Source organism: Coregonus clupeaformis, chromosome 27 (assembly GCF_020615455.1).
Source record: "Coregonus clupeaformis isolate EN_2021a chromosome 27, ASM2061545v1, whole genome shotgun sequence".
In the NCBI taxonomy this organism is placed as follows: domain Eukaryota; kingdom Metazoa; phylum Chordata; class Actinopteri; order Salmoniformes; family Salmonidae; genus Coregonus; species Coregonus clupeaformis.
The window spans coordinates 15,938,577-15,958,014 of NC_059218.1; the positions used below are offsets into that span (position 1 = coordinate 15,938,577).

Sequence of the window (19,438 nt, forward strand, 5' to 3'; positions counted from 1 at the left end):
ACTTTAAGCCGTAAAGAGCCTAACTAACCTTGAGTTCCTAGTCTATAATCCAGTCAGGAATAAATTTCTCTGACAAAAAAAGGAAAATAATGTGTTGTTCTTCAAAGTGTGCCCTTATCTTAAATTAGTCCTGTCAGAGAGTTGGCTGTTACAGCGTTTTAGTGCACGGCTTCTGTTCTGCATAATGAATGAATGTAAACCAGCCTGAAACTTGGCACCTCAGCAGCCTAAAGTACTCTCAGGAGCTGTCATAAACAGTCAGATATATTGGGCTAATAATCATTAGTGTACAGTAAATGTATTGAAATAGTGAGGTGACAAGGGTGTGTTTTAAAAATGGTTTGTGTTTGGCATAACTTTAGAACTATTCTGGAGGGTAAAGTGTTCCACGAATGATTCCTCAAACTATAACTCATCCATCATCAACGGAACTAATTCACATTGTCTGCCCTGTCCTTATCTGGTTCAACAACTTTAACCCAAACCTTGAGTAGCCCATTATGTTGTTCATATGCGCTGAAGCATATCTGTGCTGTCTGTCCTGCATCAACCTTTTAAACGTTCTCCCCTGTCCTGTAGAAATGACCTACAAATCCAATCATCTCATCGTACAGGGTGCCAGTGTTGGACAAGGCGGTTACTGTCAGACAATAAGTTGATGGTCAGAGTCAGGAGCACTTTGTTTTGAAAACACCACCGTGCCCTTACTCAAAACAGACATCACAACCAGACTTACCACAGCTACAGTAGGCCTAGCCAAGGCCCTTCCTGGCTCCTGCCCTGTGTCAATCATCTTACCCATGGCTAATGCCAGTCTGAAGCTGAGGATGCAGAATGGTGCACTTTTAAAACATAAAGTACAGTTTCATTGACGAAACAGGAAGAGATTGCACTGTGAAGTTACTAAGAAGGAAACCTCCCAGCAGATCCCTTCTGACTACTACCCATGGCAGTGTCCCCAGAGGTTCAACACTAGCTACAGGTAGTGGAATGGAGAGAGAAAGAGAGAGAGCTTTTAGATAACGCTCCTATTCACCTGCTCTCTAGTCTGAGTGGATGGACCCAGCCTGGGGGAGAGGGAGAGAGAGAAGGAGAAAGAGATGGAGCCAGAGAGAGAGCAAGAGATAGAAGGACATGGGCGGCGCATTTCCCTACAGGATTTGCCCGTGTTTAACCCGAAGACTCAGACCTTTCTGTTTCCATCTATGCGGGCCGGCACCCGTGTCTCACTGGGCCATGGCGCCGGCGGACCTGCTTTCACCTGGGGCCAAAGCCAGGCCACTGGTACTTTTCAGCTGCATTTACATAACAATGGCTAATTGAACTTTAACACCTTCTTATAAAGCAACTGTCTTGATGCTGCAGAGGTTGTTGATTCTGCTCTCCCCAAGTTCTTAATATCACACTCCTAATAGAAACACAATTACACTGGAGTTTACATTAACATAAAACACAGGCGACACACTGGTGTGGGGGTAAGTCTCCATAGAAATGCGGCATTAGTGGGGGAAAGCCAGACATCTTCACTGGGCTCCAGCTGTCAATACTCCACTGACCCTGAGCAAACTACAGGAGAGATGAAGAGAGAGACAAGGAGTGAATGGAAGGGAGAGAGCGAGAGAGACTGAGGAGAGAGAGGGGGATCAGAAGAGTCCACGCAAACCACAAACTACCCTCCATATGTGTGTCACCAGAACCACACAGATCACAAACCAGGCCTAAGCTAGAGGTTGCGCCAATATTTTCAGCCTGTGTATCCACAGACCAGGCCATAGCCTATTATAAGGGTATTTTAAACCGCAGGCTGCGCCAAGCAAAGCCCCTCTGTGAGTGGGTTTATTTTGTATGGAGCATGCTGCCTTGTGATTGGCTTAAAGAGCATGTGGGAGGGAGAGAGGGGGTTGGAGGATGCTCGCAGCTCCTGACCGACCCTGAGTCATGTGGGTGTTGCCTTGGCAACCAGGCAGCAGCTACATTTGTAATGCAGGCAAGCAGGGATTTTTTTTATGAGTGATTGGTGGAGTTCCAACCTGTCTTTAACACAGTCGCACTGCCTAGTGCAGATTATCAGATCTCGCAATTTCCTTAGAGAAGTGTTTAAACATCTCAGGAACCACATTAATATGATATAGTAATCCTTATCATATGTGCCATATGACTTTTATAAATATGACCTGGATTTCTGAACACAACTTCAGAAAATAGCCAGTGAGTGATTGATGGTTCTTGGACATTCAGCTCTATAAAGATTGCGTGTGAAAGGGATTCTAAACAGTGGTAAGTGGAGAACTGCTGATTTGATAACATCTGTGGTCGGATTCCTCTGGTATAGCTCTCGTCATTGAGCCTCGCATGCCACAAAACTGTCCATTGTGGTAGAGATTAGAGGCCAACAATCGCATACACACACACACACACACACACCTGGGCACTGATGGATAGATAACAGGGAAAGTTTGCTTCAGGAGGAAGTGGATGTAATGGCAATTGATGCCACTATGTTTAGTCTCTGTATGAAAATCTGATGGTTAGATTGGAGATCTGTAATGTTACATGGAGAGACTCCCCTAATTTCAACACAAGTTGTGGACTTAGTGTTCAGTGAGTTAAAACATTAAGGACAACAGAGAGACATGGTGATGGAAAACTATAATGAAGGTCATGGATTAGTACACTGTATAGCACATCAATCTTTTATTTCCATTGGTTCTACATTACTGCTCACTGACCTTCCATACATAGCCTGACTCTACAGTAACTATTCTCTGCAGTCTGATCTGGTGTGAAGCATAAAGTACAGTTAACAGTCCACCCTCCCATAACATATCACCACCCTAATCACTCTGATTACACCAGTCTATGTGTTAAATAACAGCTGCCAAATCCCCACCACTCCACTCTGCTAACTTAATTAACTGGTTAAAACAGGGAGGAGAACATTCACGCTGTCCTACAGAAGAACCCTGGGATGCCGTGAGAATGAAACCAGCTCTGAGCTATCGCCAAGTAATTAATTGTGCTTTCCCCTGCGGACTCCTCTCCTCACCAAGCAGATAGTCATCTAAGGACTGAATCTCCATGAAATGAGACCTGTTTAAAGGCACACCGCCTGGCTGCCATACTGGAGGCTGCTGTTTTGGGGGTTTATTGCTGAGGACAGAAAAACCTGAGCTATAATAGTGTGTATCTTTGTTGAGGGACTGCTGGATGGTGAGGCTGAGCTGTGAGAAAGTTCCAGAGGGGAGGAGAGACCCTGAGACTAACAAGCCCAGGAAGAGCTCACTCTGGCCAGGCCAGGGCTGCTCCCCAGGGGCCCTCTCACTCATGGTTCAGTCAACTTAGTCAAACCAAGGGTTTTTTCAATGCCAAGTATGTTTTAATGGCAGTTTCCATTAGAGAGGACTATAGATAGTGATGTTGAGATCGAAACCACAAACCAAACGTGTCTCAAGCTCTTTCTCTTGAGTGCTTCTCAACCTCGTCTGTGGATCTGCACCAGTCCCTCAGATTGTTGTCTGACACTATCAAATCAAATTGTATTTGTCACATGCGCCGAATACAACAAATGTAGACTTGACCGTGAAATGCTTACTTACGAGCCCTTTCCCAACAATGCAGTTAAAAAGTACGAAAATTAAATAGTAACACAATACAATAACAATAACGAGGATATATAGGAGGAGTACCAGTACCGAGTCAGTGTACTGGAGTACGAGATAGTTGGGGTGATTGATTGAGGTAATATGTACAGTACCCGTCCAAAGTTAGGACACACCTACTCATTCCAGGGTTTTTCTTTATTTTTACAATGTTCTACATTGTATAATAATAGTGAAGACATCAAAACTATGAAATAACACATATGGAATAACTTAGTAACAAAAAACGTGTTAAACAAATCAAAATATATTTTATATGTGAGATTCTTCAAAGTAGCCACCCTTTGCCTTGATGACAGCTTTGCACACTCTTGGCATTCTCTCAACCAGCTTCACCTGAAATGCTTTTCCAACAGTCTTGAAGGAGTTCCCACATATGCTGAGCACTTGTTGGCTGCTTTTCCTTCACTCTGTGGTCCAACTCATCCCAAACCATCTCAATTGGGTTGAGGTTGGGGGATTGTGGAGGCCAGGTCATCTGATGCAGAACTCCATCACTCTCCTTCTTGGTCAAATAGCCCTTACACAGCCTGGAGGTGTGTTGGGTCATTGTCCTGTTGAAAAACAAATGACAGTCCCACTAAGCGTAAACCAGATGGGATGGCGTATCACTGCAGAATGCTGTGGTAGTAATGCTGGTTAAGTGTGCCTTGAAATAGTAAAAATAAAGATAAACCCTTGAATGAGTAGGTGTGTCCAAACTTTTGACTGGTACTGTACATGTAGGTTTGGTTAGGTGATTGATTAAAGTACTATGTATATGTAGGTAGGGGGTGAAAAGCAGAAAGTCTGGGTAGCCGTTACTAAGTCTGTTCTCAATAGTTAGTTCTAATGTAAACGGCTCTACAAGAAGAATCGTAGCATTGCCGCTACAGTCAAGTCTAGTGTGAGGAGTAGCCTACAGTTAAGACTGACAGATTTGGTAAGCGTTTTGAATTGAGCTGAGTTTGTAGGGATGACCAGGAAGAGGAAGTCATTATGTTTTGCATGTTGTGATCATCATCAGCGGGTATCCAAGACGGTAACCAAAGCATGCTGGGACATGACGTCATGCCCCAAAGGACAGACAGACACAACCCTGGCGCTTTCCTGTTTTAGTAGGTTGGCAACCTAGCCAGCATAGTTCAGGTGTTGGTCTGCCATACTCACATGACAAGCATGTAGTCCCAGTAGAGAAGCTCTCCTTTTTGATCATCAACACAGTGATAATGTCCGCTGGGTTGCTGTTTTTCGACAGTGTTTGTTTTATCTCAAAATAAGGTTATCATTAGAAACAACACCATGTTTTGGTATTTTTCCCTTCATTCAACCAGAAAAGCTTCATACAAGTGGGCCGTGCCCACATGAGCATCTGTTGTGTGTGTGTGTGTGGGGCTGTGGATGTTGGTACTGTGTCCGTGCTTTCTGAATGGGGCTCCTGCTCCTCACTGCTCTCTCTTATCGAGGAGAATGAATTCAAGTGGCTCGTGATTGAGGTGCAATTTGCTGCCATGATGAAATGTGATCCATAAAAACCAAAGTAAGGGCTCTACATCTCCTAACAGAACCAATTATGGGAACCGTGTGTTCTTTCATGTCCAGAGCGTTTTGTACTAGTTCAGTTTTACACGGGGGTCTGGAAGAGTGCAGTCAGATTATCTAAGGCACTGTCGCTCACAGAGAAATGAACATTCACTCTCTTTTTATCTCTCTTTTCTTCTATCTCACTGTTCCTCTCCATCACACTCTCCATGAAATTATTATGTTTTAATCAAATATTTACAGTCAATTTGCAGTCTACAAATTATTTGTAATTTGAAATATATCCAGCCAACTTGACACAACTGTGGGAAGCATTGGAGTCAATATGGAAAGGAAAGGGAAAGGGGGATACATAGTCAGTTGTACAACTGAATGCATTCAACTGAAATGTGTCTTCCGCATTTAACCCAACCCCTCTGAATCAGAGAGGTGCGGGGGCTGCCTTAATCGACATCCACGTCTTCGGCGCCTGGGGAACAGTGGGCCAGCATCCCTGTGGAATGCTTTCGACACCTTTTTGGGGTGGAGGAGGGAGGGCGGTGTTCCTAATGTTTGGTATACTCGGTCAGTGTATGTCACTAATATCGGATATATACACTTTGATTTTGAGAACGTCTCAGACATTTAGCAAATTCCCAACCGGAATACTTTTACAGGGCTTCTAGCCCACTCAGTCCCAGCCAGAGAGATTCAGCTTGCTACGCTGTTAGCTTTGCCTTTAATTCTATGACCCTGGCCTGAGAGCTGCTTTTCCTCCAAAGATACACTACATGACCAAAAGTATGTGGACACCTGCTCGTCAAACATCTCATACCAAAATGATGGGCATTAATATGGTGTTGGTCCCCCCTTTGCTTCCATTCAGCCACGAGCATTAGTGAGGTCGGGCACTGATGTTGGGCGATTAGGCCTGGCCCGCAGTCGGCGTTACAATTCATTCCAAATGTGTTCGATAGGGTTAAGTGCCTTGCTCAAGGGCACATCGACAGATTTTTCACCTAGTCGGCTCGGGGATTAGAACCAGCAACCTTTCGGTTACTGGCACAACGCTCTTAACCACTAAGCTACCTGCCGCCCGAAGAGAACGCGTTTCCACTGCTCCCGAGTTTGCGGCGAGCTTTACACCACTCCAGCTGATGCTTGGCATTGCGCATGGTGATCTTAGGCTTGTGTGCGGCTGCTCGGCCATGGAAACCCATTTCACAAAGCTCCCAACGAACAGTTCTTGTGCTGATGTTGCTTTGGAACACGGTAGTGAGTGTTGCAACCGAGGACAGACGATTTTTAGCACTTTTGGCTACCCCGTTCTGTGAGCTTGTGTGGCCTACCACTTCGCGGCTGAGCCTTTGTTGCTCCTAGACATTTCCACTTCACAATAACATCACTTACAGTTGAGCGGGGTAGCTCTAGCAAGGCAGAAATTTGACGAACTGACTTGTTGGAAAGGTGGCATCCTGTGACGGTGCGACGTTGAAAGTCACAGCTCTTCAGTAAGGCCATTCTACTGCTATTGTTTGTCTATGGAGATTGCATGGCTGTGTGCTCGATTTTATACACCTGTCAGCAACGGGTGTGGCTGAATTAACCAAATCCACTCATTTCAAGGGGTGTCCACATACTTTTGTATATATAGTGTATGTTATGTTTGGAAGCGGGCCAGGGCCACAGGGTCAGGCCAGTTGTCTGATCTGTGTATGTGTCCCAGGTACTCCCAGGTCACTTCTTCTGTTAAATCACGTTACTGTTACTGCATCTTTACTCTTATGGACATCTGCCCCCTGCAGGACTGTTGGCATAACCACATTCACTCATTCACTTGGGAGATATGTAACAGAGGTGGTTTGGTGAACCATGCTCGCATGATGAGTAACCTTACTTGAGTCCTGAAGACTTGCATTAGCTCCCAGGCCTAATGCCTAGGCTTTAGCTCCGGGTGCTAACACTGTCCTATGGTGCATAGGAGACCCAGATTCAATCCAAGTCGATCATAAACAGTACAGTAATGGCCTTTATTATGGTATTCTGTATTGTCCTTTTTCTGTGTAAAAGCTCCACCTTACTTTTAACTATTGCAGAATCAGTGCTCAGCTTTCATACCTTAAATTGGTCATATTTCCCCCTATCTCCATTGTGTTATATAATAGGAGGTGTGGTGATGGAGGAGTGATGTGTGTCTGTGTGTGGGCTCATTGTTCAGCTCTGTGTCTTTAAAAGTGGAGGGAAATTAGCATATCTGCCTTCACTTCGGTTGCTTTTAAAACTGCAGAATTTCTGCCTTATCTTATCACCGCCACCCACACACACACACATACACACACAAGTTTGTTTTACTATCCTTGTGGGGACCAAACAATTGATTCCCATTCAAAATCCTATTTTCCCTTAACCTAACCACAAACCTTAACCTAACACTAACTCCTAACCCTAATTGTAACCCTAACCCTAAACCTAACCCCTAAGCCTAAAATAGCCTTTTTCCTTGTGAGGACTTCTGGTCCCCACAAGGATAGTAAAACCAAACACACACACACACACACACAGGCAAGACGGTTCAAGTTAGACCCACTTCTCTCCAGCTCATATTTTTTTTCTCTCTCTCTCTCCCTCCCTCCCCCAATTAAATGCAAAGGGCTTTATTGGCATGAGAAACATACAGTGCATTCGGAAAGTATTCAGACCCCTTCACTTTTTCCACGTTTTGTTACATTATAGCCTTATTCTAAAAATGATTAAATCGTTTTCCTCCCTCATCAATCTACACACAATACCCCATAATGACAAAGCAAAAACAGGTTTTTATAAATTTCTGCACATTTATTAAAAATTAAAAACGGAAATATTTAATTTAAATAAGTATTCAGACCCTTTACTCAGTACTTTGTTGAAGCACCTTTGGCAGCAATTATACAGTGGCTTGCGAAAGTATTCACCCCCCTTGGCATTTTTCCTATTTTGTTGCCTTACAACCTGGAATGAAAATATATTTTTGGGGGGTTTGTATCATTTGATTTACACAACATGCCTACCACTTTGAAGATGCAAAATAACTATTCCCCCCAAAAAAATTACAGCTGCAATTCTCTTGGGGTATGTCTCTATAAGCTTGGCACATCTAGCCACTGGGATTTTTGCCCATTCTTCAAGGCAAAACTGCTCCAGCTCCTTCAAGTTGGATGGGTTCCGCTGGTGTACAGCAATCTTTAAGTCATACCACAGATTCTCAGTCCCTGCCGATGAAAACATCCCCACAGCATGATGCTACCACCACCATGCTTCACTGTGGGGATGGTGTTCTCAGGGTGATGAGAGGTGTTGGGTTTGTGCCAGACATAGCATTTTCCTTGATGGCCAAAAAGCTCAATTTTAGTCTCATCTGACCAGAGTACCTTCTTCCATATGTTTGGGGAGTCTCCCACATGCCTTTTGGCGAACACCAAACGGGTTTGCTTATTTTGTTCTTTAAGCAATGGCTTTTTTCTGGCCACTCTTCCGTAAAGCCCAGCTCTGTGGAGTGTACGGCTTAAAGTGGTCCTATGGACAGATACTCCAATCTCCGCTGTGGAGCTTTGCAGCTCCTTCAGGGTTATCTTTGGTCTCTTTGTTGCCTCTCTGATTAATGCCCTCCTTGCCTGGTCTGTGAGTTTTGGTGGACGGCCCTCTCTTGGCAGGTTTGTTGTGGTGCCATATTCTTTCCATCTTTTAATAATGTATTTAATGGTGCTCCATGGGATGTTCAAAGTTTTTGATATTTTTTTATAACCCAACCCTGATCTGTACTTCTCCACAACTTTGTCCCTGACCTGTTTGGAGAGCTCCTTGGTCTTCACGGTGCCGCTTGCTTGGTGGTGCCCCTTGTTTAGTGGTGTTGCAGACTCTGGGGCCTTTCAGAACACGTGCATATATACTGAGATCATGTGACAGATCATGTGACACTTAGATTGCACACAGGTGGACTTTACTGAACTAATTATGTGACTTCTGAAGGTAATTGTTTGCCCCAGATCTTATTTAGGGGCTTCATAGCAAAGGGGGTGAATACATATGCACACACCTCTTTTCCGTTATTTATTTTTTAGAATTTTTTGAAACAAGTTATTTTTTTCATTTCACTTCACCAACTTGAACTATTTTGTGTATGTCCATTACATGAAATCCAAATAAAAATTCATTTAAATTACAGGTTGTAATGCAACAAAATAGGAAAAACGCCTAGGGGGATGAATACTTTTGCAAGGCACTGCAGCCTTGAGTCTTCTTGGGTATGACGCTACAAGCTTGGCACACCTGTCAAGTGCCTTTTACTGAGGGGTGGCTTCCGTCTGGCCACTCTACCATAAAAGCCTGATTGGTGGAGTGTTGCAGAGACGGTTGTCCTTCTGGAAGGTTCTCCCATCTCCACAAAGGAACTCTGGAGCTCTGTCAGAGTGACCATTGGGTTCTTGGTCACCTCCCTGACCAAGGCCCTTCTACCCCGTTTGCTCAGTTTGGCCTGGCGGCCAGCTCTAGGAAGAGTCTTGGTGGTTCCCATCTTCTTCCATTTAAGACTGATGGAGGCCACTGTGTTCTTGGGGACCTTCAATGCTGCAGAAATGTTTTGCTACCCTTTCCCAGATCTTTGCCTCAACACAATCCTGTCTTGGAGCTCTATGGACAATTCCTTCGACCTCATGGCTTGGTTTTGCTCTGACATGCACTGTCAACTGTGGGACCTTATATAGACAAGCGTGTGCCTTTTCCAAATCATATCCAATCAATTGAATTTACCAGAGGAGGAATCCAATCAAGTTGTAGAAACATCTCAAGGATGGTCAATGGACACAGGATGCACCTGAGCACAATTTCGAGTCTCATAGCAAAGGGTCTGAATATTTATGTAAATAAGGTATTTCAGTTTTTTATTTTTAATACATTTGCAAACATTTCTAAAAACCTTTTTTTCGCTTCGTCATTATGGGGAATTGTGTTTAGATTGATGAGGAAAAACATTTCTTTAATCCATTTTAGAATAAGGTTGTAAAATAAGAAAATGTGGAAAAAGTGAAGGGGTCTGAATACTTTCCGAATGCTCTGTGTGTTTACATTACCAAAGCAAGTGAAATAGATAATAAACAAAAGTGAAATAAAAAATTAACAGTAACATTTCAAAGGAATAGAGACATTTCAAATGTCATATTATGGCTATGTACAGTGTTGTAACAATGTGCAAATAGTTAAAGTACAAAAGGGAAAATAAATAAACATAAATATTGGTAGTATTTACAATGTTCTTCACTGGATGCCCTTTTCTTGTGGCAACAGGTCACACATCTTGATGATGTGATGGCACACTGTGGTATTTCACCTAATAGATATGAGTTGTTTTCTAATTATTTTGGTTCTGTGTAATCTAAGGGAAATATGTGTCTCTAATATGGTCATACATTTGGCAGGAGCTTAGGAAGTGCATCTCAGTTTCCTCCTCATTTTGTAAAAAGTATTTGATCCGCTGCTGAATTTGTTTGCCCACTGACAAAGAAATTATCAGTCTATAATTTTAATGGTAGGTTTATTTGAACAGTGAGAGACAGAATAACAACAACAAAATCCAGAAAAACGCATGTCAAAAATGTTATAAATTGATTTTTCATTTTAATGAGGGAAATAAGGATTTGACCCCCTCTCAATCAGAAAGATTTCTGGCTCCCAGGTGTCTTTTATACAGGTAACGAGCTGAGATTAGGAGCACACTCTTAAAGGGAGTGCTCCTAATCTCAGTTTGTTACCTGTATAAAAGACACCTGTCCACAGAAGCAATCAATCAATCAGATTCCAAACTCTCCACCATGGCCAAGACCAAAGAGCTCTCCAAGGATGTCAGGGACAAGATTGTAGACCTACACAAGGCTGGAATGGGCTACAAGACCATCACCAAGCAGCTTGGTGAGAAGGTGACAACAGTTGGTGCGATTATTCGCAAATGGAAGAAACACAAAATAACTGTCAATCTCCCTCGGCCTGGGGCTCCATGCAAGATCTCACCTCGTGGAGTTGCAATGATCATGACAACGGTGAGGAATCAGCACAGAACTACACGGGAGGATCTTGTCAATGATCTCAAGGCAGCTGGGACCATAGTCACCAAGAAAACAATTGGTAACACACTACGCCGTGAAGGACTGCAATCCTGCAGCGCCCGCAAGCTCCCCCTGCTCAAGAAAGCACATATACAGGGCCGTCTGAAGTTTGCCATTGAACATCTGAATGATTCAGAGGAGAACTGGGTGAAAGTGTTGTGGTCAGATGAGACCAAAATCGAGCTCTTTGGCATCAACTCAACTTGCCATGTTTGGAGGAGGAGGAATGCTGCCTATGACCCCAAGAACACCATCCTCACCGTCAAACATGGAGGTGGAAACATTATGCTTTGGGGGTGTTTTTCTGCTAAGGGGACAGGACAACTTCACCGCATCAAAGGGACGATGGACGGGGCCATGTACCATCAAATCTTGGGTGAGAACGTCCTTCCCTCAGCCAGGGCATTGAAAATGGGTCGTGGATGGGAATTCCAGCATAACAATGACCCAAAACACACGGCCAAGGCAACAAAGGAGTGGCTCAAGAGGAAGCATATTAAGGTCCTGGAGTGGCCTAGCCAGTCTCCAGACCTTAATCCCTTCGAAAAATCTGTGAAGGGAACAGCAGGTTTGAGTTGCCAAACGTCAGCCTCGAAACCTTAATGACTTGGAGAAGATCTGCAAAGAGGAGTGGGACAAAATCCCTCCTGAGATGTGTGCAAACCTGGTGGCCAACTACAAGAAACGTCTGACCTCTGTGATTGCCAACAAGGGTTTTGCCACCAAGTACTAAGTCATGTTTTGCAGAGGGGTCAAATACTTATTTCCCTCATTAAAATGCAAATCAATTTATAACATTTTTTACATGCATTCTTCTGGATTTTTTTGTTGTTATTTTGTCTCTCACTGTTCAAATAAACCTGCCATTAAAATTATAGACTGATCATTTCTTTGTCAGTGGGCAAACGTACAAAATCAGCAGGGGATCAAATACTTGTTGCTGTCCTGGGGCTCTGTGAGGTCTGTTTGTGTTTGTGAACAGAGCCCCAGGACCAGCTTGCTTAGGGGACTCTTCTCTAGGTTAATCTCTCTGTAGGTGATGGCTTTGTTATGGAAGGTTTGGGAATCACTTCCTTTTAGGTGGTTGTAGAATTTAACATCTGTCTCTCGCTCACTCTCTCTCTCTCTCTCTATCACACATACATACTCCCATCCTCTTCTTCAGCCCTTATTCGAAGAGTTCCTCTGTCATACTTTTATCCCATTTTCTCTATTCAATCCTATATTGCCACTCTTATCCTCTCTCTCATCTCATCCTGTAAGTACCACACGGAGAGCAACAATCCAATCTAACCGCTTCTATGGGTTGAATATTAATGCTACGTACCTGTACATTATATCAAAGAGCTTTAAGTAAAAGGAAGCACTTCCTTGTAGTTTAATGTTAAATTATTTTTATCAGGCAGCTGTAACAGTTTAAATGGCATTGTGCTGGGAATGCATCATCTTTAATGACCCTCCTCTCTATTGCCTTAGCAGAGGCACATTATCTGGAATGAATGGGCTAGTGGAACATGATTTATCCCTGTTGCTCCTGTTTTAGTACCTTAATGTACCCAGCAATTCAATTTGATTAACTTCAAAATAACATCCGTTCATTTCTAGTAAATGATTTCTGTCTGTGGCTACGTAATGTTTGTCTTTCTCGTGCTGGTATTAAAACTCCTTGCTAATGTTAATGGAGGTCCATCTGGATTGAAGAGTTCGCACACACATACTGGAACTGAAGGGTGTGTTTGTGTGTGTATTTTCCCCTCCCAGTCATGGCAAGTGCAGTGCACTGCAGGAGACTGTGAATAATGGATGTGTGTAGAGATCTCTGGAGGCAGTGTGTGTGTCTCTCACCTACCACAAACACACACACTCCACACTCCCAGCACTTTTGTTTCACACGGCTCAGCTGTACGAACCAAGACCAGGGTGGTGAGTTTAATTCCCATGTATATGCAGACTCTCCCACTCTCTCTCTCTCCCTCTCCTCTGCAGAGAGCAGCCTATCTTCAGTACGAGGGCCCATGTCTTCCAGATCGACCCCACCACCAAGAAGAACTGGGTTCCCACCAGTAAACACGCCGTCACAGTGTCCTACTTCTACGACAGCACGCGCAACGTCTACCGCATCATCAGCCTCGACGGCTCCAAGGTGTGTATATTAAAGATTTGTAAAAGGAGGGGAAGATATTAGAGGTTGCACATGGTTCCCCTCTGAACAAAGGGATTTTATGGGGAGCAAATTAGAGGTGGCACCAGGCTGGCTCCCTCAGGCTCTGGGCTGGTAGAACTATAGATCAGTTAGAATCAATCATGGATTGATTTATGTGAAACGCGTGCTTGTGTACTGTACTCCCTCTCACACACAGACGTTGCCCATTTGATCGTCCCCTCATACACAACCAGAGATTGAGTTGCAGTCTCACTCAACACACACACCCTACATTTGCCAACAGTGTGTGTGTGTTTCCATGGCCAACGGTAGCAGCAGCAGCAGCAGCAGAGCCCATGGGTTGGTAGTGGCGTGGGGGCGTTATGGCCTCTTATGTTCTGTACGTCATAACAACGATTATTTTTGTCTTCAGAGGGTTGCAGGGGAGGAGGAACTATTTCAGCACTGCAACGGTTATGTAATGCTCTCCACACACACACACACACACACACACACACACACACACACACAGAGTCCTCTGCTTCTCTCTCCATTGCTGTATATGTGACCCTTGGTGCTGTGGAGCTACTGTAGCTAGCTAGCGAGTGGGTGAACTCAACTGTGGGGTTACCGTTACTGCGCTGGGCTGGGCTAAGCTTGAAATACCAGGGTTGGCTGCAGTGTGGTGCTGCCCACCTGCCTGCCGCTCTAGGATAAACTCGTCATTAACATCCACACAGCCCACTGTAAGACACACATAGACAAACATAGAACTTTACACACATAGAATTTACATAGAAAGTACATAGTCACTTTATCCTGGTGCCAGGCCTGGTTCTAAGGGGGCAGTTGAAATCGGCGTTCTTGCATTGGAATGATATTGAATTCTGCTTATATCATGCTATACCACAATAAACATAAAGTTCACATGCAGAGATGCCGAGATCATTGAGTGCTTTTGAAGTGACAGGTTGGCGCAAAATCTGTAGCATATCTCCGCTGTGCTGTATCAGCACAATGGACAGCGCCCGAAACACTAAAGCAAGGCCGTTAGTAATGAATATAGGCTACAAGATAGATAGGGTAAAACACCTATTACAAACAACCTATGTGAATACAGCCGTACACACAGCTGTCTTAACAAAATAATGCAAATTAAATGCTGAATGTAGGAGCCTATATATTCATGCATGCGAACAAAAATACTGAATAGCAGTTTGGCTTAGAATATGCCGGCCTACCAAAAACACGTTTCCAATACTTACATTTCTATTTACAACCACAAAAATCAATAGGTTACCAAGAAAAAAACATCATAGAATGTATATATTTCTATGATGAAATATACCGATATGTAGCTATACCCAGTGGCGTCATTTGGGTTTTTGCATTGAAATTATATTGAATTCTGCTTATACAGTGAAGGAAAAAAGTATTTGATCCCCTGCTGATTTTGTACGTTTGCCCACTGACAAAGAAATTATCAGTCTATAATTTTAATGGTAGATTTATTTGAACAGTGAGAGACAGAATAACAACAACAAAATCCAGATAAACGCATGTCAAAAATGTTATAAATTGATTTGCATTTTAATGAGGGAAATAAGTATTTGACCCCTCTGCAAAACATGACTTAGTACTTGGTGGGAAAACCCTTGTTGGCAATCAGAGGTTAGACGTTTCTTGTAGTTGGCCACCAGGTTTGCACACATCTCAGGAGGGATTTTGTCCCACTCCTCTTTGCAGATCTTCTCCAAGTCATTAAGGTTTCGAGGCTGACGTTTGGCAACTCGAACCTTCAGCTCCCTCCACAGATTTTCTATGAGATTAAGGTCTGGAGACTGGCTAGGCCAGTCGTAGTTTTGAGGGGCGGGCAATTGCTATGCTGACTGCAGGAATGTCCACCAGAGCAGTTGCCAGAGAATTGAATGTTCATTTCTCTACCATAAGCCACCTCCAACGTCGTTTTAGAGAACTGCCCTCACAACCGCATACCACGTGTAACCACGCCAGCCCAGGACCTCCACATCCGGCTTCTTCACCTGCGGGATCATCTGAGACCAGCCACCCGGACAGCTGATGAAACTGTGGGGTTGCACAACCGAATAATTTCTGCACAAACTGTCAGAAAACATCTCAGGGAAGCTCATCTGCATGCTCATCATCCTCACCAGGGTCTTGACCTGACTGCAGTTCGTCATCGACTTCAGTGGGCAAATGCTCACTATCGATGGCCACTGGCACGCTGGAGATGTGTGCTCTTCACGGATGAATTCCGGTTTCAACTGTACTGGGCTGCAGACAGCGTGTCTGGTGTCGTGTGGGCGAGCGGTTTGCTGATTTCAACGTTGTGAATAAAATGCCCCATGGTGGCAGTGGGGTTATGGTATGGGCAGGCATAAGTTACGGACAACGAACACAATTGCATTTTATCGATGGCAATTTGAATGCACAGAGGTACCGTGATGAGATCCTGAGGCCCATTGTTGTGCCATTCATCCGCTGCCATCACCTCATGTTTCAGCATGATAATGCACAGCCCCATGTCGCAAGGATCTGTACACAATTCCTGGAAGCTGAAAATGTCGCAGTTCTTCCATGTCCTGCACACTCAGCAGACATGTCACCCATTTAGCATGTTTGGGATGCTCTGGTTCGACGTGTACGACAGTTTGTTCCAGTTCCCGCCAATATCCAGCAACTACGCACAGCCATTGAAGAGGTTTTCTGGTTTTCTGATCCACGCCTCTACCTTTTTTTAAGGTATCTGTGACGAACAGATGCATATCTGTATTCCCAGTCATGTTAAATCCAAAGATTAGGACCTCATTTATTTATTTATATTGACTGGTGTCCTCATATGAACTGTAACTCAGTAAAATCTTTGAAGTTGTTGCATGTTGCGTTTATATTTTTGTTCAGTGTAGATTGTTTCTTACCTTTTCAGAAGAGTTGCAGCCTCCTTGAAGCTCTGTGGAACTTCCTGAGTAATCGATCATTCCATTCTCCCTGAAATCTTCTTGTAAGATCCCCCTCAAATGCCAGTTGGATTAGTTGAGCTCTCCTCTGTTGTAGCATGCTTCTTCTGTGCTGACTGAACACGTTTTTCAAAGTGAAAAATGAGTTCTCGCATGTAACTGTGGCCTAGAGAATCATTGCAGGATATCAAGTAGGGTCCATTTGTCCTCATTGGAGCCGGAGCGGGCGATTTCAGTCTGCAAAAACTGGCGAGCGACACTAAACTCAGCTTCCACCAAATCAGTTTTGCTTAGATCCAGCAGTGGTTTCACCTTTTTCACATCTAGAAAGTTATGGCTCTCTAGGTCAAGGGCACACAAGGCCTCCACCAGTTGGCTGTTGCTTTCGCTGAATCATTCTGACATTTCACCAATGACAGTATCCAATGTGCTGAAGAACAGTCTTTTACACTCAGTCTCTTCTCCTATGTCCTGCTGGCCTACTGTACTGTCCAACACATATTTCTTGCGATTTGTACTTACATAACGTCGTCGTTTGCTTGGAGCTGGTGGTGCGTCAGTGCCACTTGGCACTTAACTCTGCCCAAAAAGCTTCGAACTCGCTGTCACACCTCAGCTTCTCAATGCTCTCCAACGCACTACGGACCACTTTGACTCCAGTGTAAAGATCCATTGCTTTTGCCTGGAGTCGTTTGTTTGGAGGATCAAGAAGACTGAGGATTATGTGCACCATGGTGGCTGTAAACTTAAAGCCATGGTCCGTCACCACCTTCAGAAGTCCTTTAGCCTCAAGTCTTACTTCTGTGTTGTAAGAACACGTGCATTCGATGTCAGAGAGGAACTTCACAATGCTTTCACAACTTTTAACAACCACTGACACTGTAGCCAGGTGTCCCCTTCTCCCTTGGCTTTGTTTGGATACTTTGGCGAAGCCAAATTCTGATATCCATCGTGGTAGTGGCAGATTAGCTAGTTCGAGCTAGCTAAATAGGTTAAGGCTAATAACACTAAAGCTTTTTACAGCTAGCTAAGAAGCTATCTAAAATCTGTTGTGGTAGGGCGCTGAGTGAAGCAGCTTCTACGGTAAACTTGACCCCGCCTTTATAAATCAAAATCAAATATTACAGGCGGAGGCATGTCACGTTATTCACTTAGCCTAACACAGATAAGAAGCGTTATTTTTTTAAATAGAAAGCCAAGGGAGTCATACCTAACGGCCCCAGTGGTTTCCATAGCCCTACTACTCACACCGCGGCGCGCTCTGTGTGATGAGGTGATGTCGAAGGAGTCAGGTGCAGGAGGGTAAATCACAGAATAACAGGCTTTATTCCGGAATTACAGAGTTACACAGAAATGCGTCAAAACACTCTAGTGTGCAAACAGGCGCACTGGAAAATACACGGCACACAGGGAAATATCCCGGCGATACAAAATACACAGAGCTCCACCGAGCTTAACTATCCTCCACAATAAACAATCACACACAAAGACAAGGGGGCAGAGGGAACACTTATACAGGTACTGATGAGGGGATATGAACCAGGTGTGTGTAATAAACAAGACAAAACAAATGGAATGATGAGATGCGGAGCGGCAGTGGCTAGAAAGCAGAGATACAGATTTTTTGCGGCAACCTCTCACTCAATCATTTTAACTTTCTTGCTATTTTTATATAGGGACATAAAACTAAAACTGAGGGGGCACAAGTTTCAACTTAGGCCCCTTTTTCCCCCTTTGACCCCTTGTGGATCCGGGCCCGCATAGAACTAATATGCCCCAAGTACTAAAACAGGCTTCATGTCTCAGAGGCAACAATACCAGTGTGCCACACCTCATCTCCCTTACTCCCTCATCCAACACCCCTCCCTCACCCACCTACCTCCCTCTCTACTTCACCACACACCTCCCACCCCCACCCCCGCCCCCGCCCTCTCCCTCACCCCTCTCCCCTTTCTCCAACTGTGGTCGATGCCAGTTGAGTCAATCAGCCTCACTGGGGCCTTCATTCTCATTGACTGCTTCTTCTTTACCGATCAATGGGGATGTAACACACACACATACACACACACACACACACAGACTTTCCATCTGACACAAACACAGATAGATAATACATATCCAGTCGTTACTGTTGCTGTAGGCAACCATCCAGAATACAAGCCCACTCATCTTAGACAAATGGGCTTAGACATAAAATGATCAGCATTGCTTTTGTGACTCATAGAACTCTTCTCTCCTTCCCCAGGCAATCATCAACAGCACCATCACCCCCAACATGACCTTTACGAAGACCTCCCAGAAATTTGGCCAGTGGGCCGACAGCCGAGCCAACACCGTCTACGGTCTAGGCTTCTCCTCAGAGAACAACCTGCTCAAGGTACACACACACACACACACACTCAAATCAAATCCAATCCAATCAAATTCCAATGACATTTTATTTGTCACGTACACAGTTTACAGCAGGCATAAAAGGTGCAGCAAAATGCTTGTGTGCTAGCTCCCTCAGAATTGCAGTACAATAATATCAATAATAGTCCATTCAAATAAAAAATAACAAGTAATAGAAGAGGTAGTATGCAAAGTAATAGCCTGATATGTACACAATATGATATACAGAATAGATAGTGTATGTGCTATGTCAAGTACTTGGTTGATCACAGGCACATTTGAGCAGTCTGTTCCACAAGGCAACCAAAAAGAAGGCACTGGCTGTCGTTGGCGACCCCTCCCACCCTCTACACCCTCAGTTCGAGAGGCTTCCCTCTGGCCGGTGCTTCAGAATGCCCATGGCCAAGAAGAACGTGTTCAAACATTCATTCGTTCCTTGTGCTGTTGGACTACTAAATGCAAAGTAAATTGTATCAGTATATGTACTTATCTATCCAGTGCAGTTGGGACAGTGGTCGGTTGTGAGTGAATGTATCAATGTCCTCTATGTTTTTAGTGTATGCAACATGATGGACTGACTGGTTTAAATGTCTATGAAGTTGAGAATGTATGTGTATGTGATCATTTTAATGG

At 44.1% G+C, this 19,438-nt stretch overlaps 1 protein-coding gene across 2 annotated transcripts in view; it reads left to right on the plus strand.

The window, feature by feature from the left end:
• LOC121541553 (homer protein homolog 1-like) overlaps window positions 1-19,438 on the plus strand; it is a 65,729-nt gene that overhangs the window by 29,879 nt on the left and 16,412 nt on the right. For both annotated transcript variants that reach the window (XM_041850632.2, XM_041850633.2), the window contains exons 2-3: window positions 13,280-13,436; window positions 18,660-18,791. In XM_041850632.2, coding sequence (XP_041706566.1) covers window positions 13,280-13,436; window positions 18,660-18,791 — 289 coding nt within the window. The remainder of the gene's footprint in view (window positions 1-13,279; window positions 13,437-18,659; window positions 18,792-19,438) is intronic.